A 20841-nucleotide genomic window follows, 5' to 3' on the forward strand; every position below is an offset into this window, starting at 1 on the left:
CTCCAGCTGGATAAAACGCGCCTTGTTGCCATCCTCCAAATGCTTTCGTAAGGTGCCCGCCACAGATCTCCCTCTGAGGTGGCCGCGTTTTGCTGTCAGCTCCTCCACCACACGCTTCGCTTTAGCTGAAAAGCAGCGTTGAGCCAAGAGACGCTCTCCAGGGTTCCCAGCTGCAGGTAACAACCCCCCAGCAAAATCCTCCGGTGGACTAGGAGATGTGATCAACTAAGGTTAGAAATGATGGGGAGAGCTTCCGGAGAGAAACAAGATGTTTCTCTAACAACATGCCATGAAAAGTCTGTTTTTCCTGAGGCTGTTTGCTAGACTTTCCTCTCTGGGGCATTCCTGCTTGGCTCCTCCGATGGCCAGCCGCGTGGAGCAGGCCTCGGGAAGGCTCCTTGTCCTCTCCGCGCCGCGTGCCCTCCAAGGACCTCGTAGGAACTGAAAGTGCCTTTGATGTGTTCAATGTAATTGAATTGGGCAAGACGTTGAGCAGGCGTTGCGCAGGTGCCTGCTGACAGATGGACACCGACGTGCTGGGGTCACGCACGCCTTGTTTCACCCCTGGGCTTTTGGAGGAAAGGAGAAAGGGAGGCTTTGTGCAGGGAGGACAGGTTTACCCATCTCCCTCCTCCTCCTCGATGGTGTCGGCAGGCGAACGAGACAACCAGAAACCACCCACATCTGCCGCCCAGCTGCAGGGCCACACGGCTTGGGGACGATGCGCTGGAAGGGGACAGGGACCCGAGCCCACTGTTGAGTTGGGGTGAAGGGTTGCCCGGGTGGGAGGAAGGCAGCTGGTGCCTCATCCTCGCCTGGGGCCCTCCCGAGGCTCTGCCTCACCCGGGGAGGCGTGTGTTATTAGCTGAATACGTGTGTCAGTCCCTGTCGTCCCCAGTTTGCTGGTTTCCTTTTCCGAGCCCGCTCAGGGCTGCTATTAATTTGTCATTTCCAGGGCAGCCCAGGCTTCCGATGAGTTCAACTCCACGTTGGACCTCAAAGCCTGGCAGGCGGCATTGCGGGCGTCCAAACCCAGATTGTAAACGCTGCTGAGACCCAGACCAGCCCGGCTTTTGGGTTTTGCCCCTCCTCACCTGGCTCTGTATCTTGACCAAAGATGTTAAAACTGGCACAATAATACAAGCACGAATAATAGTAGTTACAGGAGACAACTCCTTCTGCTGGAATCTGTGATTAGTTGGGATTAGACAGCTGGAGAAGAAAGTTTGGTTTAGTTTGTTTTTAAGAGAAAGGGTGTTTCTTGCTGGCTCAGCTTTGGGAGTTTGCAGCGTGGCAAAAAGTAAAAAAAACCAACAAACCAAACCAAACAAAAAAACCCCAATGCACTGGGAATTAAAAGTAGAGCAAGAAGTAGCAAACTTTCCCTTTGCCATCCTCAGGTCCTGGGGCTGCTTCTTGCTGTGGTGGGAGTGAAAGTGGTGAGATCAGTGCAAAGCCTCAGCACTTTCTGGTGCAAGGTGGTGTCTCTGTGCGGGTGTTTCGGATGCAGCTTCCAAGGATTTCTCCTACCTAACCCGCCACCCGCTTGTGCTCTCTTGAAAGGTAAGGGATTTCTCTGCTGGCCTCAGGCTGATGGTGTTTCCACCTTCTCCTGCCCTGGAGCAACGAGGCTTTTGCTTCCCCTGGCAACCCGACCCAGCTTTGGGGCAAAATTCCCCCCGAGATGGAGTTTGGGGATGTCTCCGTGTCCCTCGCTGCTGTCCCACCTCTTTGGCTTGAGAAGCCGGTCCCGAAGGTGTCCTCCAGCCCCTGGTGGCTGTTGTGCCGAGCTGGGGGTCGCCGTGAGCTTGTAACCCGTGAGTCTGCAAACAGGGGTGATGGTGTTTAAATGCTGAATGGTGTCAATGCTTAATAACAGCATTGCTCGGCTCTTTGCTTAGAAATTACTCAACGGTCTCTGAGGAGCACAGATGGATGCAAATGCTTTGGGGCAGGTCTGCAGTGCGAATGCCAGCATCCTTAATAATTAATTCGCATTGAAATCATCATTAAATCATCTCATGGTAATAATGTGTGGCAGGGAAATCAAAGGGCTGGTTATAAAAAAGACCTGTAGGAGATCACACAGTGAGAAAGCTGGGCTTGCAAGCCTGGTGGCCTGATTTTCAGGTCTAGCCCTTTCCAGCAAAGCCACCTGCATCAGCGATAGTACGAGGCTGCTTTTCTGCTCATCGAGATAAATACTTTGAATTCTTATGGGCCAGCAGCCGCCTATCGGTGTCCTCAGCATTCAGCAGAGCTGTGTTTGGGGCAGCGGTGTTTTTCCTCTTGAAATGTGTCTGCTGTGGAAATGTCATTTTGGACCCCGCAGTCTCCTTTCGAGATTGGAAAGAGCACACGTGGGAGTAAACGCTGAACGATGTGGGGAGAGAGGGAAAAGCGACGTCCCCTCTTTGCCCTGGCGACGGCACCCTGCTGCGGGTGCTGCTGGGACGGGAAGGCATGGGGCTGGCTGGAGAACCAGGAGCAGCTCCGGGTGGAGGTGGTTGAGGTGCATCAAGGCAGAGGGGGACTGAAAGCTGGAGCAGCTCCAAAGCACCTATAAACACCGTAAATAACATAACAGAGAGGAATCTGGAAACTCTGAAAAGCTGAAATTCTTGCATAATCACCTGGCTCTAAGAGCCCAAGACTTTGCAAAGCAAAATATTGGCGACAATACGTGGAAAGGTGGTTACCTTGGTGAACTGGAAAATCAGTTTTTCACCCCACTCTGCCTCTGAGACACAGAGCAAATGCATCGAGAAATTTCTCAACTTAAAAATGTATATATTTTTATGTATATACATATGTATATAAGGTAGTATATATTGATAAGGATTTAAAGAGGCTTGTGGTAGGATCCCTTGTTGTATCCGATCTGGAGCTAACGATTCTGGCACTGAACGGTCTCTGGAGAAATGTGTGGGGTTTATTTTTATTTTTTTTTCCTTTAGGTTGTTTGTATTCCTGGAAAATCAGGCTGAAAATCAAAGCAGAGCCTCTGTTCTCGCACCCAGACCCTTCGTCAGAGCCTTGTGAAAGGGGACTCGCCGAAAGCCCTGAAGATGTAGGAGGGAGCTGGGGTTTGGCTTCCCCCGTGGAGCACCAGCCACCTTCTGAGAAGGTCCGTGGTCCTTTCCCAGACTACACCGGCCCTACCCCCTCCTCTTGCTCCCCTGGATGGATCTGGCCTCCTGGCCCCTCCCCTCAAGGAAAACACGTTTGGAAAATATTTCTACATATATAAACAGATCCATAAAAATAATGATGTGTGATGATCCTAGGTAGGTCATGCCATTGCAAGGCAGGTGCCAGGTGGGAGCTGAGTCCTCACATGGCCTTGAAGATCGGGATCTGGAAGATTCATACAAGGTCAGGCCAGGAAATTCAGAGCAGAAAACCCAGCTCAGATCTCAGAGGTCTGAAGCTGGGCTGTGCTCTTCTCTCTGTCCTACCAGTGTGAGCCTTTCTCTACGGGAGTGAAGCGGTTCACCCTGCATCGCGTTTTCCAATATACCAGTGGGTTTGGTGTTCTCCAAGCCAGTTTGACTTTCTTTCCATTTGCTCCTAGGTGAGGCACCGCACGTTCACCGTTTCCAGCCACGTGGTGGAGAAACAATTCCGGTGCTGGGTTCAAGCTCTGTGCTCTCAGGACAGACTATCTCGCCCTTGATTAGAGCAGAGATTTGGATGCTTTCAGGTTGCTCTCACCCGCCTCCACACGAAGTAAAAAATCAGTAGGTAAATGTTGCAACCTTCCTGCATGGACTTCAAATGCTGAAATGAGGGAATGTCTCGCTGATCGCTACAAGATGCCTGTAAAAGGCATCAGGATTCAGCTCAGGAGGTCAATGGTGAACAGCTGATGTTGAAGGCACAGGAGCGTACAGAAGGGGAGGTTCCCTTCGCTTGAAAATGCAATGATACTTGTCAAAATAAGATTTTGCACGTCTCTATCACCTTTTGCATCTGTCCTTCCTCCCCCGGGCAGGGTCGGTGTGTTGGGAAGCATTGTGGTGCTGCCGCCATGCTGCGGAGCATCTCCCAGGCTGCTGGTCCCAGCAGCATCCCCAGGTCTTGAGACACAGCCAGTGTTTGGGCTGTGCGGTTCTGGACCCCGGAGACCCGGTGGGATGAGGAGTTTACCAGAGGTGGCTGGGGGAATCCTCTTAGGGAGCCGCGTGACTGTGCCCTGGGTGACAACGCAGTGGTCCAAGTGATTTCTCTGTGAAATCACGTATTTTTGCTGAAGACATATGGTATTATGGCATTTAACTGGTGTCTTTAAGCAATGGGGTGGGCTGGATATAGCAGACAAGCAGCGAAGTCAAGGAAAGGGATCTGGGCATGTCCGAAATGCTCTTGAATTTTTGCAGCACCCCACGGATCCTGTAGGGCTTTGCAGAACGACCAGCCCAAGCCTGATCACGCCGAGGACCTCCAGAGCTCAGAAGTGGGAGAGCGGGAGGTGAAGGAAAGCCTCGTGGTCGCATGTGACAGCGGGGTGTAAGAAGCAACGTGATCTGAGCCACACCGTACGGTGATTTTCATTTTGATTTCAAAATGAAGATCGCTGCAGTATTTACTCCAGGTTAATGTGTGGTGCCATAAACATCACAGATCTTTATTGTGGTAAGTCAGGAGCGCATGGATAGGCACGGCTGGGTGGTTTCAATTCCCGGCTCAAAGCATTCCTGCTGAGGTCTAATATACAAAGTGTTATCAATTTAGCGAGGTTTTAGGTTGGTCTGTGGCAGCTCTGATCTCTGGGTTGCTGATCCTGCCCTCTAATTTGGGTTGCACGGGAGTAAATCTGGAATGACTGGCTTGGTTTCCTGGCAGTGCAAGTTTTGGAAGTGTCTTTGAAGCCAGTGATGCAATTCTGCAGAGAAGGTGAGTTTGCGTTATGGACTGGAGAGGACGTGGGCTGCTTGAGCCACCCGGAGGCCTGCTGTGGTGAGGTGGCTCCGTGGCGATGCCGCTGCGCCCGGGGCAGCTCCCGGCCTGCTCAGAGATCGGAGTACCCGAGGGGCGCTGAAGCGGGACGGTCGTTATTTCGTGGGTCCCTCTTTGGGAGGCCGGGGTTGTTCTTTTGACGTGGCTTTTGCAGACCGAGAGGTGGTTGTCACGAGGCAGCTGCACTCGAAGCCGGACGGGGCTGCGCGGCGCTGGTGGCTGTGGGATTTAGGGTCTGGCAGGTCACTTTATGTGACTGTGTGTATATTGTATGTCCATAAATGGCTCATTATTTGATTCACATAAGCTAATTCAGCGGATAGAAGTGAATTTAAAGCACTTTATTTGAAAGAGTACGGTAATTACTAGACATTAAAACTCATTTTGGGGCCCTGTGCGGTTTATGCGAGTCTTAAACGTTGTCAAGGTAAATAATAAGTTAAATGCTTAAATCTGAAGGGGAAGAGGCATGTCATTAACTTGAACATTGCCAAAAAAAAGAAAGAAAAAAGGTTCAGTTGTATGGCATTTTATACAGCAGATCATTGACAGGATAATTTCTCAGTAAGTTTCTTTGGGTTTTCCTGACATACGTGGATTTGTTTTCCTTTGAAAAGAAACACAAATACAAGCTAATTTAAAACTGAGTATTTGGTGAGTCAAATGCAATTTTACACTCTGACTTGAAACATGATTTTAATTCCCATTGCTGAGAACAGGCGGATTCTTTTTTGAAAAGCCTTTTCTGGAATAATATTCAAATGCTCCCTTGCCGTGGAAGGAACAAAGTGGAGGACCAGGATCAATATTTTTTTTGTGGCAGAGAATGGGTTAAACCAGTGCTAAAACCGCTGTTCTTCAATAGCAGCCTCTGGGGATATGTGCATGCATTGACTAGTAGAGTAACATAGATTTTTGGCTGCAATAAATAAAGCTCGGTGTCTGCGATAGCATTTCGCCCCTTGTTTCGCAGCGTGGTATCAGCACACGACGGCTAGAGGAGGTCTCGTGCTCTCAGCCGCGCTTGGTGTGGTGAAATAAAGACCACAATAACACCTTGTCTGGGTCAGGTCAAAGCTTTTTTTTACTTCTTTTCTCTCCGTCAATAGGTATTAGCACATGTTTGAGGAAGAGCACAGCGACGGACAGAGGAAATTACGAATTCAAAAGGAGGAGGAGGCCGGTACAAGCAGAGCACAATGGATAAAGGTGAAAAGAAGAGGAACATCATTTGATGGTAGTTGATATCAAAACAGTCAGAGGGAGGAAAACGATCAGTAATGTTCCTTATGGTTTGGAATCGGATCCAATCTTATAGAATATTCCCATTAACAGCCTTAGCAGGAAAAGCCTGGATGCGGTGATGACATTTTGAGATGGTGCAATATCGGGGAGACACCACCAGCAGAAAAAAGCACTAGGATGTCATGCCAGAAATGTATGACTTAGGCTGAATAATAGGAACAGGATTAAATTAATGGTTGAAAGAGCAAAGTTGCATCCCAAAGACTAACCCAAATTCTTCGACTGTGCTGGGGACCACAACCAGGTCCTGACGTAGCAGAAGAAAGGGGTGGGATGGTTCGGAGGCTTCGGTGTGATGCAGCCATGAAACAGGCCTGGGCTGTAGGAAGCAAGTGATGGAGACGATCACACCTGAAACGCTTTGTGTTACTCATCCGAGAATCAGAGCAGAAGAGGAACAGAGGAAAGAAAGCAAAAACCAGGGAGAGAGGTGAATCTTTGAAGCTAAAGGACAACATTGGTCCAAGAACAAATGAGCCGTGGATGAGTTTGGGCTGAAAATCAGGAGGTTTCTCATTGTCACAGGAGGAGGGAGCAGTTGCAAGAGCTCCCGAACGGGGTCAGCAGGGACTCAAGGACGTGCTTCCAGTCTCGTCTTCTCAGCAAAGCCTCCACGTGCAGAGCACAGGACATCTGCATCCCAGGGGTGGTTGTAAAGGGCAGCAGCAAAACTTCCAGTTCGTAAGAGACTTGTGGCAGGGAGCGAGTGCTCCTGTGTGCAAACAGCCGAGCAGTGAGAAGAAATGGGAGACAGGTGAGAGGAGGTCAACAGCAATGAGGCATCGGGTGGCAACCTCCACGCCCAGCAAATGGCTGTAATAACAACTCTCGGCAGCGCCTCGGGGCCCTTCGTGAAGGGCGACAAACTCCACCGAGTGCTGACTTCTGCAAGGGGGACGTGGAAGGAGCCGGCCCAGGGTAGGATCCCAGTGTCCTCGGTCCTGTTGCTGCACTGGTGGTTTTGATTGAACGGCATTTTGCCCCAGCGTCAGAAAACCATCAGGCCACAGGGAGAGCTGGGAGACAGAAGGTGGGTTGGGCCATCACAGTGCATCTCCCCAGGAGATGAGTCAACTTTAGTCCCTCGGCAAAAATGAAGGGAGAGAGGGGAGAGGTGAAACGCTCCTCTCAACAAGCACCGTCTCTAAAACGGATGCCAGAGTTTTCCCCAGCTCCTCTCTCGGCCCGGGAGGAGGTTTGGCTACACCTTCTCAGACATCCCCCTCGGCAGGGTCTGTGGGGAGTGAAGCTCCACCGACTGCCGCCGCCGGACCTCGCGCTCTGCCCAGTCCTCCTCCGGCTCGCAGCCTTTGAAGATGGCGAGTCTCTCCGAGAAGGTTTTGGCTTGCGGGAAGAGGATGTAATTGTAGATGATGGAGGCTGCTGCTGCCCCAATCAGGGGACCTACCCAGAAGACCTGGGGAAAAGGGAAAGAGAAGAATTGTGTGAGCAAAAACCAGTCTGAGTTTGGAGGATGGAGAGGAACCGGGGTCTCTGAAGAGCATTGCAGGGGGCTTATGTTCCTTCCTATCCTGTGTGCATTCGGAGCCAGCCCTGCTTTGGCCATCACCACTGACCTGAGCTCTCATCCATTGCTGTTGTGCTTGAATATACCTAAACCATCCTCTTCTGTCTTTCCTCCTCTGTTGAGAGCTGTGTGATCTTCACCAACGATAGGCACATCATGAGCATGCTTAACGATTTGGGTTCCTCTGGAGAAGTGTCTTCCTACCCATTTACACATGGCTATAGAGAGGAGGAGGCCACCAGCTTGGGCTGGACACCTCTGAGCACGTCAACCTGAACCACAGCTCTGGCTCCAAATGTGCTCATTGCAGATGGAAAGTCCTGGGAGTGCTCCCAAAGAAGTTGGTGTAAAACGTGTGCCCAGCTCCAACTGAAACCAGGAAACAGGTTCCCAGGATCGGCAAAGAAGAGCTCCACACTGCATTAGTTTTGCTTGTTTTGCTAAGTCAGGGTCAAAAAATCACACACCCTTTTCCTGTTGCAACGAAGCCTGCTTAGATAAGCCAATTAAGCACCCAGAAGTCCCACCTCTTTTGGCTAATCTCTACATCTCTCCTCCAGCTGGGAGCTGGCTCCGTGGGTTTCTAGGAACACTGGTAATGTGGGGGGGTCATCCCACCAAAACAATATGTAGACCCAGCTTCTTACCCAGTGGTCACTGAAGTCGCCGACTATCACAGCAGGGGCAAAAGATCTGGCTGGGTTCATAGAGCAGCCGGTGTAACGGATCTGCAGAGAAACACCACACATTGTTAGCATTAAGCCCTTTTAGCACTTTTTAAAAAATCCTGGTGCATTATTAGCGTGATTCATTCACCGAGCTGATGTTTCACCCTCCAGCATGCCCATTCCGGGAAAAGGGATGCTAGCAGCTTCCAGCACCTGAGTCGACATGGATGAGTTGTCTGTATTTGCTCATCTTCTGTGCCAGCACTTGTGTCCTGTGCATGGCGTAACTCAGCTGCAGGCTGGGTGACGTGACCAGGGCTGCGGGGACAAGCTCCTGCTGAGCCTATTCCTGGAGAAAATGGCTCCTCCTTGCCATTGAGGATAGGAGAAGAACAGTCCCGTGGACACACGGGCTTGTTAAGGATGGAAAATGTGGTGTAAACATCACTGTTTTAATGCATGAACCGAGAGGCTGGGACGGGGGTCGGGCGCTACTTTGGTTTGTCATCCGGGAGGGATTTCCCTGGGGGTCCATCCCAAATAGTCTTATCATGGTCTTGAGTGCCTCAGTTGCTGATACGTTCACTCCAGGGTAGAAGACCCTGCGGATCCCTGGCAGCTCCCTACGAGTCTCCAGGAGCAGCAGAGCCCCACAGGTTAAGTTTTTTTCATGCCCAATAAAAGCCAAGCTCAGGCTACGGCTCTGTTATGGCTTTGGTGGGATTTTTCTCCTCTATCCACTGGAAATCCATGAGCACCACAAATCCCCTGTCCACCCTGGAGCGGGCTTTGGGCACAAAGGCAAAGACAACCTAAAAAGCGCTGTCTTTTAGCCCATTCTACGCACCCCAAGGAGATGCCCCACGGCAACAGAAAGGCCGATGGACAGGGCAGGAGAGCCCAGGTTGTCCTCCCGGCGTTCGTCAGTAGAAGCAAAGATGCACAGGACCAGCTGGAAGGTGAGGAAGAGCTCAACGGTCACCGCCTGCCCCGTCGTCGTCTCGTTGTGCAGCTGGAAGGGGAGAAAAAATGTGTCTCAGGGACTGGGAAGTTTGGGGGCTGGGTTGGAAATGTGGAGGGCGAAACCCAAATCAAGGAACGCAGGAAATTGGTGAGATTTTTGGCACCACTATAAAGAGGAGGAAAAAACTTCCCAGGTAAAAGGAAAAGTGGGTGAATGGGTAATACTTGATTGATATGGCGGAAAATGTTTTAGTTGCATTTCTTTGGGTACTTTTTTCCACTCTTTCCCCCCAGGGATTTTTATTTTTTTTCTTTTCCTCATGCTTAAAATGCAAAATGCCTTTTGGAAAAGTTTACAAATTGCATTTTGAAAATGTCAAAAAGAAATGTTTTGGCACACAAAAAAAAAACCCCATTCCCTTCCCCCTTCCCACATTTTTTGACTGAAAGAGTTTGTCAGATGTGATCTGAGGCTGTGCCTGGTTGCACCACCATTCCTCCAACTCTGCTTTCTGGCGCTTTATTACTCCTTGGTGCTTTTTCATCCAGATCCGGATGGATCTGGCAGCGCTGCCAGCCCGATCCGTGGTCTCCCGTTGCTGCTCCTTCCCTCAGCCCCTCCCGGCACAGCTCTGCCCTTGCTTTCCCCGTGTCACTCCTGCTTTGGGCACCGCGTCCTCCCAAACGCTGATCCCGAGATCGTTTCGCTTGGTGACGCCACAAAGGCAGCAGTTGCCCTCCTGGCCGAGATCCAGAGTCGGATCTTCCTTCCTCTCCTCTCTCTGATATTCCCCTACCCCCCCCTTTTTTTTAAGGGTAATTTGTGCAGACAGCTACAAGATGAACAGCGCATGGGGGGGAAATATATCAAAATCTCTATTCCCTCTTTTAGGTATTTTAAGCTGTAAAACAGCAGAGCTGGGTGTTTTGAAAGCCTCTCTTAAAACTCCTACTCGCTTTGTTAGGTTTGTTAAACCTCAGCTATTATCAGTCTAAGTAGTCTTGTTCAGATTAATTCACAATCCCTTTTTCAACCCTCTTAATCTCTTTGGCAGGGAAGCTGGATCCTGGCAGTGCCTCCCTGCTGCAAGAAAGGAGATTTTCATGTGCTGCTTCCTAAAACACGTTGCCCACCTCCTGCCTCACTGCTCGGCTTGGTTTTGGGTGATGCTGGTCCCAGCACGGGCGTCTCTGCAGGAGACAGAGCGGTTGTGTCCATCTGAGGAGGAGTGGTGGGGTATGGAGAAAAGACAGGGAATAGTGAACCCTGCGAAGCTTTAATATATTTTTTTCCCCTCTTTTTATTAGGCACATGGATGGGGAAGGGGATGTTGGAGGTTGGGATACCACTGGGTTCCCCAGTTTTCTTTTTTCCCTACGTGTCTAAACAAGACTGGGATCCTTGCGATGCTTCTGGCACTGCCCGGGCACTCGTGTGTGTCGGGCATTGGGATGAACCAGCTGGATCTGATGCGACCATCCCTTCACAATGGGAAGCAGCTTGGTGAGCGGTGTATCTAATGAAAAGCTGGGATTTAGACATCCTGTCCCCCTTACTCTGGCGCAACGTCCCCTTTGCCGGCAGTCTGGCACGGCAGCCCGTAAACGTGGCACAGTGTAAGACAGAGGGGAGAAAAGGCTGCCCACACCCACAGCAAGACAGGGAAGTGGGACAAGCCTGGGGCAAGAGGAATGGAGAGGTGATGCTTTTGGTCATGTCCTCCCTAAACACCTGGGCGTCTTCCGAATCCAGCTCCTCCACAATGCAGCCCTAGATAAAACTGGGATGATGGTGGCTTTGTCTTCTAAGGGAGGTGTCTGCGTGGCCAGCTGGATCATGCCTCTGGTTTTTGTTCCTAAAAAGCAGAGGAGGCAGCCTGGACTCCTGCCTTTGTCCCTGCTCCTGGAAGGACTCTTGGTACTGCAAGCTCATGGTACTGGGCTGCAGCTGACAGTGCCTCCTCCTGAGGAAGCTGACGGGCTTCCTACCCAACGCTGAATAAAGGGGGTCCTTGCTTGGCCACAAAACACTTCTTCCACTCCCTCAGCCTTCCCAAAAGCCCTGCCCAATCTTTCCTGCTCCCTTCCAAGCCCATCCGCGGGCTGAAGTCTTACCTTGTTGATGGCCAAGCCTTCCCGGGAGTCTGCAGGGGTGATCTCATGTAGGATGGCTGCTCCCACGACACCCCCCAGGAGCTGGGCAACCACATAGAAGACAGCGCGGAGGAAGGAGACTTGGGAGCCGATGAGGCAAGCCACCGTCACTGCCGGGTTGATGTGGGCTCCGCTGATGTGCCCCAGGGCTTGGACCAGCGTGCCAATGGCCAAGCCAAAAGCCAGCGCGATTTGAAGGATGCTGGGGGAGGAAGCCGAGGGCCAGTTCAGAGCAGAGCCCAGGCCGAAGAGGATGAAGACCAAAGTTGCCAGAAATTCTGCAAAGACAGCCCGGGTGAAGGCTATGGATCGTAGTTCCCACATCATGGTGTGGCGGCTGCTGGAGGCTGCAAGGTCTGACCCTCCGCGCTGTGTCTTCAGGCAACTGCGGCTGCTGTGTCCATAGAGGGTGACGGGGCACAACGTGTATATATATGGATGCGGGGGGCCGAAGGATCACCCGCTGAAGGAGGTGGGATCGTGGTCCCAGGAAACCTGATGCTTTTTTTTTTTCATTTGTGTTCCAGCTGAGGGAACATCAGACCCTGCCCCCTCCATTAAAGCTGGGGAATGCGGCGTTCGCCACCCTCGGGAGCCCATAAATCAGCCTCCAGCAACGCCACCAAACCACGGTTCCCTTTCTCCTGTGCTCTCTTACTCGGGGTCCTGTCCCCAGAGGTGCTTGTTGCTCCTCTCTTCTCCAAGCTCTACCACCCGCTGTGTGGAGAGGAGAGCAAGCAAGGGGGGGTCTGCAGAGCTAGACATGGATCCGAGGTGGGGTGGCGCTGAAAAACACGATGTGGGCTGTGGTCAAATAACCAGGCAAAACTGGATACAAAAGAGTCTCTCAGAGGCACGAAACTCCAAGTGACTTACTACGACTCGATTCCTCAGAGGACCAGAATTTTATAGCCCGGGCACAGATTTCCTGCCCAGAAAAATGGGAACCAGCCCCAAGAAATGTCTGTCAGGAAAGAAATTCTAGTGTGGAAAAAATGACACGCACAGCTGGAGTACCGGCTGTGCTCTAATTACAGGGATTTTGGCCAATTCAGCTCTTCAGAAATGTCTTTTTACTTATTGATGTTAATCCCCAAAAGAGGAATGATATTTTCTTCCCTGGATCATCATTCTTCACATCAAACCATCCAACAAGTCCATTTGCCTTTTTCTTCCATTGCTTAGGGCACGTTTGCTTATTCCTGGGCGATGTCTGTAAAGCCTTTGGCTCCCTGTGTCATCGGGTTGGTGGGCTTGCTGGAAAGATAGCGCACACACGCACACACCCCCCCCAGCTTTTTAGCAGACTCTGTGGTTATCCTAAAGCCCGGGGAGCTGCGGGGAACACTCCCCCGGGGTAAAGCTGGAGTTGAAAGGACCATTTTATTTTGGAGGGACACAGAGCACCAGAACTGAGAGTCCGTTTTCTGGCTCTGACAAAGGCTGACACTGTACGATAAACCAGATATTTTTCCCTTCCAGAGGAACTGTGCAAGTGGCACCGAACTGATGTGAAAAGTTGACACAAAATATTCCATATTGCTCAAATTATGTCATAGAATCACAGAATATCCCAGGTTGGAAGAGACCCAGAAGGACAGGTGAAGTCCTGTTCTTCCCTCCACAAAGGGTGGGTAATGATAGCTGTCAGCTGGACTAGATGGTTGTTGTGGGTCCCATCCAGCTGACCTATTCTGGCTCTATTCTCATTCCATTCCGTTCCATTTTTGTCCTCTCTTTAAAAAAGATGCTTATGGGGACATTGCTCTTAACAACGGAGAGACTGTTGGGAGAACAAGTCCAGTCCGTGGGTAAGTCTGGAGCCTGGAAGTCTCGTATCCAACGTTTTCCTTTACAAATCCTTCTCTTGGTCCTCCCTGGGGAGTTGGGCCCATCACGGAGTCGCTCCAGCCTCCGGTTTTCCAACACTGAAGCCAATCTCACAAAGCATGTCGTGAGGCTAAATGTATTTGGGGTGCTGACGAGCTGCGTGGTCACATCCAGTCCGTAGGCTCTTGCTCCTGCCCCCCTGGTGCTGGTTTGCGAGCTCAGCGTCACCCAAGAACTAGTTATGTCAGCGACTGATCGTGAACGCAGGCTGTTATTAGTGCGGGGAATGAGAGAGAACTAATACGGGCAATTAACCGGAGCTGATACCCTACTTGGTTATTCATGGCAAGCAAGTTGTGATGTATCAGTGCTTAATGAAGACTAATTAAAAGGAAAGAGAAGTAAGCAGGATTAGCTCTGAGCAGCTTAAAAATCTAACACAGCCTCACGGCCCTCACTTCTGTCTGGCAGCTCTTGTTTATGCCGCGTTTTGAGATGTTTGTGCTCTGGAGGGTGGGTTTCTGCCACCCACCCTGACGAAAGGACTGGTGTCGCACTGGAGCCGTCCTGCCAGGGAGCCCTGGCACCGTGGTCTTCGCTGCGGGATGCTGCTTTCCAGCACGAATAATAACACGTCCCAGCTTTCACAGAGAGGAGGTCCATGCCACGACGTTGGTAATGCCAGGCAGTGAGTCAGGAGCAGAGACGAGGTCTCCTGCCCCGCCGTGGCCACGTGTCCTGCCGTGTGCCTGGGAAATGGAGAAACGGGAGACCGAGCAAGCTGAAGAGCTCGGTACTGGGCTGCTGAAGCTCTGTTTGTGGCTAGGAGGACTTCCTGGAGCCTCTGGCATTGACGGTAACGTGGCTTTACACCTTACACCAAGCGTGCTGCAGCTTCGGGAGCACATGGCAGCCTGTAGCAAAGCCAACTGAGATGGGGAAGTGCGTTATTTTACCTTTTAATCCACAGCCCCTGGAGTCTAATGGCATTATCAGCCCTCCCCCGGGATCAAATGCAAACGCTCGTTAAGAGCGTGTTGGCGTCTGCGGAGGGTTGATGCACCGGGCTTCCTCCCGATGGCAGAAAATGGCCCGGTAACGTGTTTTTGAAGAACATTTTGCAAGCAAGGGAACTGCGCTTGCACAACAACTGGCTTCTCGAGTGACTTAGATGGCTCAGATATCTTTGCTTCCCTGGCTTTCAGGAAAGTATAAACATCTTTAAGGTATCTCCATTCCATCTAAAATACCTCCGAGCCACAGAGAATAAAAGATTTATTGCATAAACAACAATGAGTTTTCCTGCTTGGATCCGATCTGTGGCAGGAGGTGCGTGTGCTGCCCAGACCTTGCTGGAAGCTGTGTTTTTTGCTCTTTTCTGCGAACAGAGAGGGCCTGTAGAGAGCTCCCCCCTCCTCTCCCACAGCTGAACGGACAACTCGCACCCATCCTTCACGTGGCAGCAAACACCCTTTGTATTAGACACCAGAGAATCCACAGGAGGTCTAAGTCTTGGGAGAAAACTTTATACAAACCCAGTGATTATTGATTCTGCTGTTTGTCGAAACAGGTGATTTCTTTCTGACAAAGGAGATGTAAAACCTCTGAGTTTCTGAGCTACCTCTGAGAGTTCTCTAGGGGAAGCCTTTAAAAGAAGCCAAAGGATAAGAAGGAAAAAAAATCTTAATTCTAATATTGTGACTAATCTTGTTTCTCCGTTGAGTTTTTCTGCTTGCTGCCGGGACAAATGGATGTGCTGGTGCGTTTGGCCCCGTCCGTGGCCCCCAGCGGAGCACAGGGACTGGGAGCCATGGGCTGGCAGGATGCCCGGGGAAGCGGAGCAGATGGGACGAGGGCATGGAGGTGTTCGTGTTGGGATCGGCAGGAGCAGAAACATCTCAGACGGGTTTTCCCCTGGGAATTGGAGAACCTGCAGCATCAGTTTGGCTCCAGGGACCTTTCCACCCTGAAAGTCCCAACCCACGTGGGCATCACCCAGGCAGGTGGGTCTGTGGGTGTGGGTCCCGCTGGCAGGGAAAGGACCAAACTCGCCTTCCTCCAGGCTGAGTTTGTCAACCACTGGGCTCCTGCTGCCCATCGCACGGTGGGGTGTACAGAGACGCCAGCTCCCCGTGAGATGCAAACCACTGCGGGGGAGGACTAAGACCCTTTTTAGCTCTAGACTCTTTGGTGATGGGACGCAGCAGCACAGCTCTTGCCGCAATGCAAACAGAGGCATGCTTTTAATTACGCTTCATGTGTACCAGGAAGGTCCTGCTTCTCTCCCACTCCTGGTTGGAGAACAGACAGAGCAGAAGATAATGTCTGTATTCCCCCGAGCATGATGACCATCAGGAAAAATTATCTTCTCCCATTGTCATATTGCATCAAAAGGACATTCACCCAGAGGAGCAAAATGGAAAAAAAAAATCAACACCTTTTCTGTCATTTCAGGCCAAATCCTAAATCCCTATTCATGCTAAACTTCTGCTGGCTCTTTCAGTGTTTATTGTTCTTGTTTTAATTGAAGCAGAAGGATTAATGCAGCCCTGATTTCCTTCACTGACTTCAATGAATTGGGCTTGAGCACGGGCCAGGAGCTGGGCCTGGTGTTAGGAGAAGGCTTCATTTTACGTTTTTGTCCCGTCTCAAGGACTTGCAAGTTCAGTCCTGAATGTTTGCTCAGGGTCTTCGTCAAGGCAGACAGTGAAACTCCGGCACTGGTGGAGCTGGGCTATGGATGGCGTCAGGATCAGTCCACCCTTCTGGTGGCTGTATGAAACCCTGACAGCCGTGAAGACCATGAAGCCTTCCACCCCGGCATCCTCTGCTGTCTGTACAGCACCGAGGCAGGGATTTACTTCCTGTGATTTGCAGGAGAATACAATTTTTCTTTTGCTAACGACAGGTTAACGAGACCCAGAATGTCCAGAACCAGGGAGAGGGAGAAGCCCCGAGTTCTGCCTCTGCAGAGAGGTTTAATAGACAAGATGTGGCCAATCCCAACGTACTGCAAGGTCAGAGACAGGGCTGAGGTAGGTGATGACCTCCCTGTAATCATGCCTGAAGGGGTGAAGAAAGGAGAGCGTTATTCCCATGTTTGGGTGCTGAAGTTCAAGGCCAGGGCATAGCATATTTTGCCTAAACATTTATAGGAAAATAATTAATGCTTTTCCCTTGAATCCATGAAACAATGCCAGACACCAGGATATCCATACCGCCAGCAGATTCTGAAGTGAGACGGACCCTGTGGCCTTACCAGATCTTGTGAGCTCTTTGCTACTTACCCAGGCATGAATATTACATTAGTTAAAATCAATCAGGTTGCAAAACCATCCTCAGGTGACAGAACTGAGCGGGAGACCTCAGCTTCACCCTTCGCTGGATACCCAGGGTTATGTTTGCAAAACAAATCACGTCTAATGAGCCAGACTCCCAGCAGGTGTAAACTGGGGACACGGCTTTGACATCAGTGCAGTGACAGTGACTGAGAGACGTTGAGAGCATGCAGCGTCTGGCCTTTTCACTATTTTCCTCATTTTGGTATAAATCAAAAGAAATCAAGCTGAAGTCCATGAAGGAGAAGCGAATGAGCTCAATTCAGATGCCTTTCTCTAGGCAATTCTCCTGGATTTGAAAAAAAACCCCAAACCACCAGGTTAGAAACTGCCAGGAACTGGTCCTGGTGGCTCTAGAAGCAATGTCCCCTGTCCCCTCCTGGCCTGTCTTCTGCAGCCCCGTGGATCTGAGGCGCTCGTTGCTGTGAGGGATCGCAGCGCTAGGGCTCTTGCAGCACGCGCGTTATCTCACCGTCGGTGCCGTGGGTGCCGATTTGTGTGTTGACTGCTCAGCGGTGCTGGGGGACTTTTTTGGCCGCTGTCTCTTGATCTCTGCTGGGAGGGAAGCGGGAGCGTGTCCAGCAGCGTCACCTTCGCGAGGAGGCTGTTGTCCCAGCACCTCTCCTGGGGAGCTGCTGGTCCGTGTGGTGAGGAGATGCCCAAACGGAGCATGGACGAAAGTAGGTTCTTGTGGAAATCCCTCCAACAACCAGCTGGGAACGATGGAGAAAGGGAAAAATGCACTCAGGTTCTGAAAACAGCATTTTTCATCATACGCTGGGAAAGGGCTGGGACAGACTCCAAAACTGCCCCTAAAATTTATGCTTTTACATAAAGCACGTAGATAGGAGAAGATGCAACCTATTTCTTTAAACTTTTAAAGTGTTTCTTCCCTTCTCCCATCCTTTTTTGTCTCTGCGTCTGTCTGTCACCTTTCATCCTCTTTTCCCCGACGTGCCTCTGTCTCTCTGCTTTATGGTGGTCCCCAGCCACCAGCGCCCGTGCCGAGGCTGCAACAAGGGAACCACAAGGCTGGTTTCATAAAACCTCTGTCTCTTTTCCCCTTCTGAGCATAAAGGCTCAGCGTGGGATGTTCTTGTTTGTGGTTAGTTGATTTCTGTGTGGGTTTTTGGGTGCGGCGCAGGGATTGGGTTGTCAGCGGCATGAACTGCCATCGACTTTTTGAGAAGTTATTTATTATTTTTTGAAATCTGGGCTATTGCACTGATTTCTTTCCGCACTTATGCCTGTGTTGATGGAATCTGACCCTGGGGTGCCAGTGCAATTTGCTTCCCTTCCTTGAATTGTATGAAGTGGAGAGAGGCATTGGCAGCTCCTCCGAGACCTTGCCAGCGAAGCCCAGCGTGTGGAAGGCATTGCTCTCTCCTGGGCGGGCACGAGCCGCCCGCGGAGCTCTGCCTTTCTTTTTGCTGGTCCAACGGAGCTCGTAAAGTTGCTGCAGTGGGAATCCAAGAGGGGCCAGGTCTCGTTGCAGGGTGGGGGGAGCACTGTCATACACCAGAAGTTGTGAAAATCACACTCAAGGAGCACGCAGCAGACCTGCAAACCTTCTACCTCAGGTTCTTGTGGAGCGCAGGAGCCCCGACAGGGGACGAGGACAACCTGGTGCAGAAGGGAAAAACAGAGCGAATCAGGTCACTCGTGAGAAACCGAGGGGAGAGGAATCTGCACCAGGCGGGCAGCTTTGAGGAAATGAAGCTACTTTCAGCAAGGCAGACGTCAGTCTCCTGACCCAGCACAGTCGCGTGTTACAGGAAAGATGTGTTTTAAGGAAGAAAAGGAGGAAGGAGGTGGCTTCCTGGGAACTCCGGAGCTGTGTGAAGGAGGAAATGCAAAGGTGTTTGCTCACGCAGGGACGTAACGGCTCGGAGGAGAGGGGACACACTCCAAGCTATTCCTGGGACATCATTAGGCCAGATGGGAAACCCCCTCACTTCTAACTTTGAGCTTCCAGGGCAAAGGCAGGGTCTCCTTCCAGGACAGCACCAACAAACCTGGGTTTTAGGTCGGTTCCCGTGCTGGAAATGTGGGCTCTGAGATGCAGCAACGCCCTCTCCTCCATCTCTTCTCCCTGCTCATTGCCTGGGGCCTGGGTCTCAGGCTGCTGCGTCAGGCCACGGGTCACTCATCGTGTGGACTCATAAGAATTTAAAAAATTCCTGTGCACATCCCTGCATTGTATTATATAAATTTCCTTCATAACAGTTTAAAGGAGAAACTGCACAGTGGCATGAAGGTGCCACTCCAAGTGTGACCCAAACCTGTTCTGTTCCCCCACTCCTAGTGAGGCGAGTTTGCATACTTGTGCAATTCCTTTCGTTTAACAGCATCAAATGCACACGATGGTGGTAAGAACATGTTCTTCTGGCAGTGATGAGTGAAATGCACTCCTGAGCAGCTGAACAATTTAATCCTGGGGAGTGCCTCATCTTTATATTTATCTATTTGCTTGGTTGGTGTATGCGCGTGTGTTGTTGTTACCCTCTGACGTGGTTTGTGGGTATTACAGATCTTGCTTCCGTTTATTCTTTAACCTCACCACTGGGACCTGTTCCCTGCGATTCACTGAAAACACACACCGCAGCTCTGGAGGCTTTTGGGAAAGAAAAAAAAAAAAAAATAGGGCAAAGTTTCTCAAAGCACCCAAATCCTGGCACCATCTTAGTCCCACGGCATGAGCAAACCAGTAGGTTACTCAGATAATGGTCCCCAGATGAGTTGCAGCCACTGCCCACCACTGGGGTTTGAGCCATCTCTAACTCAAATGCCCTTCTGAGGCTGAAATTAATTGCACTCAGAAGCTGGGGGGCCTGTGATCAGGTGCGACACCTCAGCTGGGCAGGATTTTCTTCCAGGTGAAGGAAAACTGAAGGTACAAAGGGGGTGATGGAGGGGTGGGTTCCTTTTTTAAGCTGAGGCACCAGCATTGGCTACCAAGGCCTGAGCTAGAGCCTGATGCTCCCTGCAGAAGTCAGTGAGAACATCCCACCCCAAAGAGTTCTGGCTTGTCCGGCTCTTTATATTGCGTGTTAAGGGGAGGTTACCTCTGCTCACCAGGAACGGCTGGAAGGAAGGAGAGAGGGCTCTTTCAGCTGAAGGGCTCCGCACAAGAGCAAGAAGGTACGAGCTGGCCGGGAAGGGAGATGCTGGCTCTTGGGAGCAGGAGATGAGGCTCTGGGGTGGTCACTTGGGGCTGGTAGGCACCAGGGAACTCCCTGCCCACCCTGTACTGGGATGATGGGAGGTGAGGGCAGGGCTTTGCCCCTCAAGAATAAGGGTGGTTTTATTTCTTTTATCCTTCCAAACCCCTCTTCAGGCATGCCCTGATGTTCGCAGCTTGCCTGTTAATCTCCCACCTAGGGACCAAGCCTGGTGGCAGAATTTAGCATTAATGATCCATGGATGATTCAGCAGCCGGAAAGCCTAGGGTAAATTCCTGGGTTTTTTTTTGAAGTCCATGGCGGAACATTCACTGCCAGTGGGGGCTTTGCCCTCTTGGGGATGGGGGAAAGCGTAGTTACAGAGGGCTCCTGGGTGTGCCATCATCCGTGTTGATGCAGCAGATCCCTTAATTATCCCATCAGGTTTTCTTTACCGTGTTTTTGATGTGATTGAGTGTTCAGCACAGTTGCTTTAATCCCTGCGAAATCCCCTATGGAGTCGGCAGGGTGTGGCCTTGACAGTTTTAAAAATTTTTTTTTCCTGAGTATTAAAGGTACGTGTGTGCAGAGGAATGGCTGCCTCCCATGGCCCGACGCTGGGCTGGACCGACGGCTGGTCAGGGAGCTGGATGGGGGGTGTTGAATGGTTGCGATGATGCTGTGTGTGAGCATCACAATCTGGAGTCTGGCTCTTGTGTGTACTTATCCTCCTACTGCACCTGTGAGATTGGGAAAAGAGAAGATCTAGAGAAAATTACCTTTTGGGTAGGGTTCTGGCACATTTAAGAGCTTCCAGCTCAAACAGGAAACCAAAGAACCAGGCTTGGAGCAGCTTTTTTGATGGAGAAGGATGGTCCCTGCAAGGGCTGAAGGGCTCTGCTCTTCACTGCTATCGCTAGGCAGAGTCATCCTTG

At 51.0% G+C, this 20841-nt stretch overlaps 1 protein-coding gene across 1 annotated transcript; it reads right to left on the reverse strand.

The window, feature by feature from the left end:
* Positions 1 to 7427: 7427 nt before the first annotated feature.
* Positions 7428 to 11904, reverse strand: AQP2 (aquaporin 2). The gene is made up of 4 exons (XM_074564942.1): positions 11539 to 11904; positions 9308 to 9472; positions 8440 to 8520; positions 7428 to 7681 (listed from the first exon to the last, which is right to left on the reverse strand). The coding sequence occupies exons 1-4, from the start codon at positions 11902 to 11904 to the stop codon at positions 7466 to 7468; spliced, it is 828 nt and encodes a 275-aa protein (XP_074421043.1). The 3' UTR covers positions 7428 to 7465.
* Positions 11905 to 20841: the final 8937 nt, after the last annotated feature.

The sequence above is a fragment of the Larus michahellis genome, chromosome 22 (assembly GCF_964199755.1).
Source record: "Larus michahellis chromosome 22, bLarMic1.1, whole genome shotgun sequence".
In the NCBI taxonomy this organism is placed as follows: domain Eukaryota; kingdom Metazoa; phylum Chordata; class Aves; order Charadriiformes; family Laridae; genus Larus; species Larus michahellis.